The 11,106-nt window shown below is 34.7% G+C and overlaps 1 protein-coding gene across 1 annotated transcript; it reads right to left on the reverse strand.

The window, feature by feature from the left end:
• Positions 1 to 3,334: 3,334 nt before the first annotated feature.
• Positions 3,335 to 5,329, reverse strand: LOC112639152. The gene is made up of 3 exons (XM_025412230.1): positions 5,220 to 5,329; positions 3,969 to 3,988; positions 3,335 to 3,900 (listed from the first exon to the last, which is right to left on the reverse strand). The coding sequence occupies exon 3, from the start codon at positions 3,898 to 3,900 to the stop codon at positions 3,337 to 3,339; it is 564 nt and encodes a 187-aa protein (XP_025268015.1). The 5' UTR covers positions 3,969 to 3,988; positions 5,220 to 5,329; the 3' UTR covers positions 3,335 to 3,336.
• Positions 5,330 to 11,106: the final 5,777 nt, after the last annotated feature.

The following is an 11,106-nucleotide window of genomic DNA, read 5'->3' on the forward strand; positions in this document are numbered from 1 at the left end:
TAGGGTCACTCCTCCTTTCTACTATTCCGTATTCTAAATCTAAAGTACCAGAGTTGACGGACAGTCCCACTAATCGTTTATAGGTGTCCTTCTGGTTCGCTCTAGTTACTTTTTCTATGAATATGTGGTAGGCTCGGAGGCACTTTGCGCACTCTTGGAGAGGACGACTCTCGCGACATAGTTTTCGACAGAGTTTACATTCCTCAGGCGGTACTGTTCCGTACTGGAACGTGTGCGAATATCGAGTTAAGACTCTATTGTAGACCTCGGGTTTATAACAATCGGTACATATAATATACGTGTTATTTGAATTTAACACATCGTGTGTCATAATAGAGACGCATTTTACATATAGGCTGTTAAAGAATGAATCCTCCAGTAGAGGATGTGTTGGTGTTTTTGTTTTCAATAGTGGGCACATTTTGCACCTTGTCCTTTTTAAGCCCGTAAGCCCTGCCTGTGTGTTCTGCAAAAAGCGAAAGCTTCCAATGAGTTTATATTTCCTCCATGGTCTCTTTCATATAAAGCTCGTTCGAGATAGGAGAAAATACACTCGGTGCAGTGCAGGATGGGACGGACAGTTTCCAAGGTGGATTTACAGTATTCGCAGGTAGGAAAGTTTAAGTTACCGTAAGTTACCCAATGGCAGATTACTAAATCGGGTTTGATTCTAAGTTGTCTAAGTCTATAGCAAGGACAACACATGCGGGTAGGGGTGCGGGTTTTACTGATATATCTTCTATAGAATATGATCTTTCGACAATGCGCCTTATGAAAGTTTGGAAAGTGTGAAGAAAATTGGTGAATGGGGTGGTTACAAGAAGGATCGCCGGCATTACTCATTATGAACCGATCTGTTAATAGTTTCGGCTCGTTATAAATTCTTGCATATGTTCTCCTTGTGAGTAATACAGGGTGCACCTTCTGCAGTCCCACAATGATGTGCACAAGGCTACAGGTCGAGCACATATGTAACATCTAAAGAGGGAGTAATAGGCTGGGGAGAAAACGGATACATAATGGTAGCTAAGGTATAAAAATTCTCCGTTTTCGAAAGGGACGCACGAGTAGCAATAAAGTTGGTCGGTGGAAAGGCTTTTATAAGCATCTAGTTCCTCGTGCACTAACCGGGATAGGATACTATAATCCTCGTCAGAAATCAATTCTAACAGTATATCCATTCAATTAGTTCCACCAGGGTGCTTCCCGTGTGCTAATTCTCTTTCTCTTTCTCCTTGCAAATAGCGCAAGAAACACCTTCGGCAATTGGTTATTGGTGTAATAGTTGATACATTATCATTGCACCGACTACATTTAGTTGTCTCTACATGGGGGAAGTTTTCGGTTAGGCTATGGTAGTTGATGCGATGTAGTGGAAAGTCAATGTACTGTTGACATCTGTTACAGTAATGGTTTCCCGTTTCGCTACAGTAACCGTCGAATTCTTCGTGTATTACTAGATAAGGGGTGCCTGAAGATGATTGGGACAACATATTTATGAGGTGGACGAGGAAGGTCCCTGCTCAATAGATGGAAGGTTATTAGGGGCGGTGTCCCGAAGGATTTGTACAAGGTTCCTGATACATATGAGACAGGTAGAGAGGGGTCTTGCTATGGAGATTGGGCGTTGGCAATATATACACAGGGTTCGGTAGGGATGAGGGGCGAAGGAAATGATGTGTGAATCGATAGGAAGAAAGAATCGTTGGTTAGAGGGAGTATGTAGGAGGCAATAACATGCACAGCAATAATGATGTAAATTATTTAGATTTAGATAACCGTGTAATTTAATGCATACGACATTAGAAAGTGGTTGAGTCATTATAAAGAGTCAATTGCGTATGGCGCGGACAGCGTAAGGATATTGTAGATACAGTAGAGACATTGATTTAATGCTCTCAGGGTGATAAGTGAATGGAGACAAAGACTACAATAAAGATTAAGGTGGAGTGGTCCCAGAGAGATGAGATGGATAAGTACTAAAGGAAATTGTGTCGTAGGATGAGGGATTTGAGAGTAACAAGATTCACATATAAGGATATTTAGAGCGGGGGCGCGATATCCTCTTACTTTTAGGCAACACGCGGTGCCGGTGAGGGGCATACTCTAAGGCATGGGGGTTCGATTATGGGTATCTAGAACGAGAGGGTAATCGTAGTCGTCAAGCGAAAGTGTTGCGGCGTGAAGCGCGTCGAGAAACTCACGGCCAACAGTTACGCAGGACACGCACTCGTTGATTGGGCTGATTTTCGTTACGACAGCACCGCACGAAGAGCAGTATTCATCTGCGGCTGTATGACCATTGACGAAAAAATGTTTCTGCATGTATCGGTACGTCTGTATGATTATGGTCGGGCGAAGTTTAGAGTAGCACTTTGTGCATAAATTGGTCTCGTCGTCTAGGTTGAGTGCCCCTACCACATGTATGCAATGAGCATACAGGAAGGCTTGTTGCACACGCCTCAAGGAAGCGGCGTCCGGCCTCGGCTGAATAGGCCGTCTATGCCAAAGCATCTGTAAAAATGAGAAGGTTAAATTATTATTTCATCCAGGTTGAATATTTGACAGTTTTATTTTGTTTACGTGGACTAGTCGGGCTTGTCTCCCGACTTTGAGTTTGACGTTAGGGGGTAAAATTTCAAGCACTTCATGAGGGCCCGTGTATTGGTCTGAGAATTTCCCTTTCTGTGGTTCCTTTAATAGAAATACATACATTCCTCTTTCTAATTGCTGTGGATTTTGGTTACGATCGTAATACCTTTTACTTCTTTCTTTAGCTTGTATGAGGTTCAATCTAGCTTGTCTTTGTAAATCGTTGATTTTATTAAAGAGGTTAGTTATATATTCATGATACGTAGGTTCGATATTTTCTTCGATAATAGGATGAGCTGAGGGTAATCGGGCTATTCGTCCGAAAACTAACTCATAAGGTGAGTATTGTTACGTTTTGAGATTTCGTTGTTACGTCTCGATCGTAACTTCTCACGTATTTATTTGTTACGCAATTGTAACTTCTCTCTATTTCTTTTTCAGGGCAACCTGCCAAGCCGGCTATACCCTAGGACGCCGAGAGACTAAGAATCTTTTGCGCTTCTTTCAGGAGAGGGATTGACGATGGGAAATAGATTAGGTGCGTTGAACCTGACCCAATTTATCCTTTTTGATCTGTTTTCTTTTATTAGTTTACTTCCTTAGAGCTTTACAAATTCTTTATTATTGTTATTATTGTTATTATTTGACAGTTGTAGATAGTGTATATCGTTATACGTATAGATGTGTGTATGTAGTTAATGTTCTTCTCTATAGCATTTCTAAGGCGATATCTAGATATGGTTATTATTCGCGGTTGTTGAAGAAATTATCTCGCTGCAAGTATTCGTAGATCTCGATAAAATCTTCGTCTGTTAGTCCTGCGAGGGGTTGGATACTGCTTGGTAAGACTAGGTCCTCTGGTTCCGGGTAGAAATTTGGTTCTGGGGGATCCAGAACTTGACCTGGGTTGGATGGACCAGCCTCAGTTTCTGTGCTTTGTTCTATGGGTCTTCGTTCTTCCGGTATGGAAGGAAGATCTTCCGGTGTCCTGACCGGCGAGTAGCTGGGATTAGATGAATCCTGGATGGGGGAGTAATTGGGCGATGGCGGCCTGGCTCTGGGCTGTTGTTCCTCTTGAAGAACCGTTGGAGGGTTTCGGGGAGGACGATAAGGGTATGCGCGGGAGGGCGCGAAACTACGCACTGGAGAGTACCTTGTTACTCTGCTTGTTAAGTCGTTCTCGTCGGCAAACAACTGACGAGCTGTAGGGAGCCTAAGTACCGACCGGGAGGCACGCCTGCGGCGTATACCCGCGGCACGGAGGGGAATTTCGCGTCCAACGGAAGAAGTTCGGCGGGGGTTAACCATCTACCGAGGGAATACGACTATTTAGTATGTTTGATGCGATTGATTTAACACAAAAGGGGTTTACTTACGATGATGCGTAGAAAGGTACCTGTTAAGATGAATGGTTTTATAAGGTAAATGTAGTCACAGCAAGGTGGTTCATAGAGTTAAGACGAATAATACGGCTTAACGGATTATTGTGAGATAAACGAATGTAGATTATGATAGTATATCTCACTCGTTCTCATATCATGGTTGAAACGTTCGGCTATATACAGTTCATTGGGGTACAGCAATTAATGATTTATTTAATATATTTTGAATTTTTCAGGGGCATGCGGTTGCACCGAGAGGTCCGGAGATTCAGGGGGTACAGACAAGGATACGGGTAAGAGCGGCTGGCTTACTTCAGATAAGTATAAAATTCATAAAATGTTTTTGATAGTTAACTTGTAAGCCAGTGCATTAATTCTATTATTTCGACAGATCCTCTAGGAGCGAGTCTTAGATTCTGAGTCTAGTATCGATGTGCAAGACGTCACGTCACAGCGGCACAGGATCCACGGAGAAATTCTTTCGGAGAAGCTCTCCGTGAAAGCGGCAGAGGAGTAGAATTTGCTACTCAATGCACATCGAGTGACTAACTCGAACGACGCTACACTCTAGGATACGCTTCGAGCGTTCTCAGAGGATCGGTTGAAATTTAAATTATTCAACTCGAAAGAAAAATTTAAAGTCTGTATACGGACAGGTAGGATTCGGGGAAAATTGTCGTACAACGGATGATAATTTATCTAGCATATACTGAATTTCCAGGAGCATGCGGCTGCACCGAGAGGTCTGGAGATTCAAGGATACAGACGAGGATACGGGTGGAAGCGGCTGGCTTACTTCAGATAAGTATAAAATTCATAAAATGTTTTGATAGTTAACTTGTAAGCCAGTGCATAAATTCTATTATTTCGACAGATCCTCTAGGAGCGAGTCTTAGATTCTGAGTCTAGTATCGATGTGCAAGACGTCACGTCACAGCGGCACAGGATCCACGGAGAAATTCTTTCAGAGAAGCTCTCCGTGAAAGCGGCAGAGGAGTAGAATTTGCTACTCAATGCACATCGAGTGACTAACTCGAACGACGCTACACTCTAGGATACGCTTCGAGCGTTCTCAGAGGATCGGTTGAAATTTAAATAATTCAACTCGAAAGAAAAATTTAAAGTCTGTATACGGGCAGGTAAGATTCTGGGAAAATTGTCAATAGGCCTAGAATAAATCGAACTAATATACAAAGTTATTATCAAGGTTGATTAAGAATGATTATTATTTTATTATTTCCTTACCGGATGACGGGATCAATGGATGAATGCAGGCACCGCTGCTCCTTCCCTGGGTTGCTCGACCTCGGTGAGAACCTGAAGAAGTGGCAAGGCAGCGCAGAGAATGGCCAAAGACTCAGAGGTTACTGGATGGTAGCACTTTATTAAAGTGTTAATGTTGATACAGCTCTCTTCATAGAGATTGAGACTAAGTCCCGAAAGAAAAAAAAAAATCAAAATCGCGACTAAGTTATTTTCGAATAAGTTAAGGTGTCCGGTAGGCTTCTAAGTTTTTCCTCTTCGAGAGCTGGAGATCTGATGGGCGTAGAGAGAGCTGAGACACAGGCGAGTTAATGGCGCAGAGACACAAAAGGCCCGGAGAGAGCAGCTGGGGTGCCTTAAATACCTTCCTCTGGTTCGACGTTTAATGGTAGGGAGAGGAGGTGGGCCTCTTCGGTGATTGGTGGGTCGGCTGCTGGAGCTATCCCTTCCTGCTATGAGTTTGCGATGTGGTGGGTGAGAGTTTTGTGGTAGGGATTGCAAGTCTTGAGTCTTAGATTTATTAAATAATTTTAGAATAATTTTTAATAATGATTTTTAACAATCAGAATTTTTTATAATATCGTATTTATGTTATTAGAAAATTTGAGTTCGATTTATAACAATTGTTTAAATTTTAAGTGATATTTTGGTAAATTCTGATGTATTAAACCATTATTATTACAATGATTTTTACAATGGTGCGTATATAGTTAAAATTAATAATTAGTAATTAATTAATATTTAGTAAATTAATAATTAGTAATAATTAGTAAAGAAAAATTTAGCATTTGGATTGCAGATTCTAACGCAACGGATGCGAAGATGGCTTATCTCTTTTTCTAAAAATAGATATGCTGGATGTCCTTCGAGAATGCTCACTGCATTCTTTCTCTTTATAAGACACATTAGTAACAGTAATATTTTTTAATGAATTACCTTTTAAAATTCGTTTACGTGGTTTAAATTGGCGTATTACACGTATTATTTCCAGGTTTAATAATTATCTTAAGACTAATTATTAAGATTTATCATTTACAAGATATATTTTTATTTATTTAATAAAGGCTTTAACAATTAGAATTTTTGTGGTTTTATATGTATATATTTTAAAATTTTCAAAGTCGACTTTTAATGATTACTCAAGTCTATGAATAATATTTTAATAAATTCTAATGCGTTAAGCCATTATTATTACAATAAATTTTACAATAAGAATATATGGAAATTAATTATCGCTTCGCTTAATAGTTATTATGTCGCTAAAAGAAATTTTATTCTTACAGTTCTCGGAACAACGTATGAAAAAGCGGCTCGTTTTACTTCTAAGAATGATCACGACGGATGTGCTCGAAGAATTCATTGCACGCTCTACCGTGATCTTTTATTCGAGAGGTCTTTTGATTCTGACAATATTTTATTCTTTGAAGATTTTCATTTGGGCGACTTTTATATTAGCACATATATATATATATATATATGTATAGATATGTATTCGCATATTGCTTATGAAAATTGATTTCAGCAAGTTTTTACTGAATCGTATTTAATAATCATCGTATAAGATTAATAATTATTGTATAAAATCTTGGGGTTATTAATATTAATTATTTGTTAATATTCGTAATATATATATATATATATGTTTTGTGTGCTGATTAATTTTGTCGCGGTAGCAGTCTATTATATCTCCTCCTTTGTTTTATTGTTAAATTTGTTACAAAATGTATATGCATATAGCATGCATATACATATAGGGATATTGTTGGACAAGTTAATATATATATGTGTCAATTTCTATCGCGACGCGTATTTATTGTATTTATACCGTTATTTTATTGAGTTTGGTTATAAAATATATATGCGTATATGTAAATTTAGTCAATTTGTATGTTACATATAGCATGCGTATGTATAGGGATAATTTTGGACAAGTTAAGATATATATTTGTAAATTTCCATCGCAACGCTTATTTATTGTATTTATACCTTTATTTTATTGAGTTTTGTTATAAAATATATATGCGTATATGTAAATTTATTCAATTTATATATTACGTATAGTATGCATATATATAGGGAGATTTCTGGACATGTTAATATATATATGTGTCAATTTTATCGCGACGCGTATTTATTGTATTTATACCTTATTTTATTGAGTTTGTTATAAAATATATATGCGTATATGTAAATTTATTCATTTATAGGTTACATATAGTATGCATATATATATAAAGGTGTATATTTTTATCTATTAATATTTGTTAATTTTTTGTCCTGACGATTGTTTATTACGTCTCTACTTTTATTTTATTGGATTTTATTATAAAATATGTATGCATATGTGTATATGTAGTCAGTTCATATGTCACATATAGTATGCATATATATGTATATAGAGGTATATGATACTGGATAATAGTATAATATTAATAGAAATACTTTGTTAATGCTTAATTATAAAAGAGAAGTCGATGTATTAATTTGGTTTGCATTCATGCGAGCGCGAATTTAGATCTTCCCTCTGCCTTTAGGTCGGGAGAGGATGTTTAAAAATTCCAATGGAGATAACGCGACGTGCTGGACTTGGCCTTGCACGCTTGTTCGACTCGTAGAGTTATACGCATAATATTCTTTGTGCAGTATTATTCGTAAGTACACATATTATTTCTCTATTTCTCTCGTGTTTTCACGTTTTATTTCCTTTGACTTAATGATATATGTATATTATGCATGGTAAGAAGTTGCTGTCATTATATTCATTGTTGTAATTTTTTATTTTTATTTAATAAAGTTTTTGAATTTAGATTCTATTTTTCGAGTGTCATTTTGCACATTATGTACCTGGGCTCTATTCATTTCTCAGAAGGTTTTAGTCTTACATTATTAAATTTGCATATGTTCATATGCACGTACATATATATATATATATATATATATATATATATATACGTATAAGAGTGCTCATATGTAAATGTTCGTGCATTTTACAATTGTGTATATACATTTTATATTCATAGTAGCTATAGGTGTCCATCCTTAATATTATTATTTTATTTATTCAGGCGATACTTTTGCCAGGGGGGTACCCGGTGAGTAGGAACACGAATATAGGGTGTCCATATATTTTCGTCATATGAAGACTTACTAGTAAGTAATATTCTGACATAATTATACTTAATAAGGTTTGGTATTATGAAATTTTGTCATTAAAGTACTTGAAAAAGGGGGATTATTATAGTTGAAAACTTTTTATATGAAGTGTTAATATTTTATAAGGCTTGGTACATGCATTCATATATAGAAGAGTGTGATCGTAAATGTTCATGGTTGATTTTTGATGATGTTCATTGGCCTTATTCTGATTTTTTAATTATTTTAATCTAAATTTTATATTATTTTGTTCATTTATGCTAGTTGGTTTTTCTTTCTTTTCATTGGCTCATGTGTATATGCCTTAAGCATATAGATGCTATCCATTTTGTTATACTTAACGCTTTGCAAATTTTTATAAAATATTGACAGCCTCGTGTTAGAAATTATTATTCTTATGACCAAATATTATTTTACATTAATTTTTCAGGCATCCAGGAGGGGGGTCATGTGACTTCGTCATATAAGGTATTCTTATTTGATTTTCAGGTAAGATCACTTTAAATTATTATTTGTGTTATGGGCCGCTAGTATTTGGTTAAATTTCGTTATTAGCTTATTATAAGTGAATATTTTATTTGTTAAGGTCTTATTATTCATTTATTATTGGTTATAAGAGTGGATGCATATATATATATATACATATATATATATATATATTCATATGTATAATTGTTAGAATTATTTTGTAGAATTTGAAGCTAGATTTTACTACCAAAATTTTGTTTCTGAAATTTCTTATCGTTAATATTTTATTAATTTATGGTCTAAGAACATATATTCATTTTTATTTGTTTTTAGGTGTCAACAGGTTTAGCAAGAAAAACAAGCAGTGCTGAATTAAAATGTTGATGGTCAAGGATATATTATTATTTCTAAGGGTAAGTCTTATTAAAATTTATGCAAATTCATTATTGTTATTATTATTGTTATTAGTGTTATTATTATTATTTGCATTTAAGCAATTTCAATTTTAATCATAGAGAATTATTAGTACCATATAATTTATTAGTTTTATCAATTGTTAAATTTTGGTTATTATCTTACGTTTTTATTTATAATTTTGTCTTTACAAGTTTCATAGGATATTTATTAAATATTCATTGTTAGTTGGGGATTAATATATATATATCTTGTAATTATTCAATGGCACTTAAATTATATTATTATAAAGTATTTTAACATTTATTATTCTTGTATTTGTTATGTTATCCTTGTGACGATATTAAGTCGGATACTAGTAATTTTGATTTTAATGATATTATTTAGAGGGAGAGTTCGTTTGATATTTATACGATTTTGTTTTGTATTTCGATTATTAGTATCGCGATATTATTTAGTGCATAGCTATTATTTATTTGGTTTTATGATTTATAGGTTATACTGGGAGCAGTATATCGATGGTCAATGGAAAATAAAATATTATCGTCGTGAGGGGTTACATCTATATACCCAATATGTTGGAATTATTATCCCAGAGATGTATACGAGAGCGTTTTCACCCAAGTTTGGACGTCATTTTTTTGATGAATTAGTCGACTAGTGTGGTGATCTACTTGGTCATGGTATCATAATTATATTATTTTTATAATTCTATTGTAAAAGATCTCGAAGTTACAACACTTTTGTTTGGTAAATTTGATTGTTAGCATCATATTTATACTTCTAGTGAGTAGGGACTGTTATTTTAGAACTATATACGGGAGCATATTAGGACGTGTACTTATTTTGATTAATTAATCGATTAGTACGTTGATCTACTTGGTAATGGGATCACAATTATGCCCTTAGTATATCTCTATTGTAAAAGATATCGAAGTTACAAACATTTTAAATTTTTGTTTTTGGGGTTGCCTTTAAAATTTTACTGCTAGAATAATCACCGGGGAAGCTACTAGAAGGTCGTCAGATTTTTATCGTTAATCTTTATTCGTTTAATGAATTATCCTAACAAAGTCTACGCCAAGTATTGGCTTTATTTTGTATTAATTGTTTTATTTCTTTTACAGGTTACCGAATGGGAGCGTACATGTATTTATATACGGGGAGGAAGAGGGTTGATGGATCAACATTTCTACGTCGAAAATTATAGGGGTTGTTTCAACGCATAATTTTATAAATATATATATATAAACATATATATATATATATGTTTTTAGTTAAGACATCGGTGTTGTAAGGATTTTTGATTATATAAGTATTTTTAATGGTACTACTATAAGACGTACCTATTAATATTATGTTATTATATTTTTAGCACGTTTTAATTATTATATTTTTAATTATTTAAAGGCGATTGTGTTGCTTTTATGATTATATAATATGCTTTGCCTGTCATGTACTATGCATATTAATTATTTAATCAATTCTGCCAAGTAATTTATCAAGTCTGTCGCTAAAATTTAATTATTAAATTTTATCGTTAATATTTGATTCTTCCAATTATATTTTATTATTGATGTTTCATTAAAATTTTGAGATTCGTTAACTAATTAATTTTTCTCTTTCAGGTGCAGGACTACCGTGGCTTTACTTTTAAATGATATTTGGATTTGTCGATGTCGAGGTGGATGATTATTAAAAATCGCTCACATCGCGGGATTTTATATAGATCTTGATTGTTAGTATTAATTTCTTTTTAGAGGAAGTTAAGGAATACAAGGTTTAAAATTATATTATTAATTAACAAGAATGTGTATACGTATATGTATCAAAA

The sequence above is a fragment of the Camponotus floridanus genome, unplaced genomic scaffold, assembly GCF_003227725.1.
Source record: "Camponotus floridanus strain SB8 unplaced genomic scaffold, Cflo_v7.5 scaffold493, whole genome shotgun sequence".
NCBI lineage: Eukaryota > Metazoa > Arthropoda > Insecta > Hymenoptera > Formicidae > Camponotus > Camponotus floridanus.

Excerpts from the sequence above, each read along its gene's own strand:
- LOC112639152 (XM_025412230.1), bottom strand. The coding sequence starts at position 3,900 with ATGGTTAACCCCCGCCGAACTTCTTCCGTTGGACGCGAAATTCCCCTC.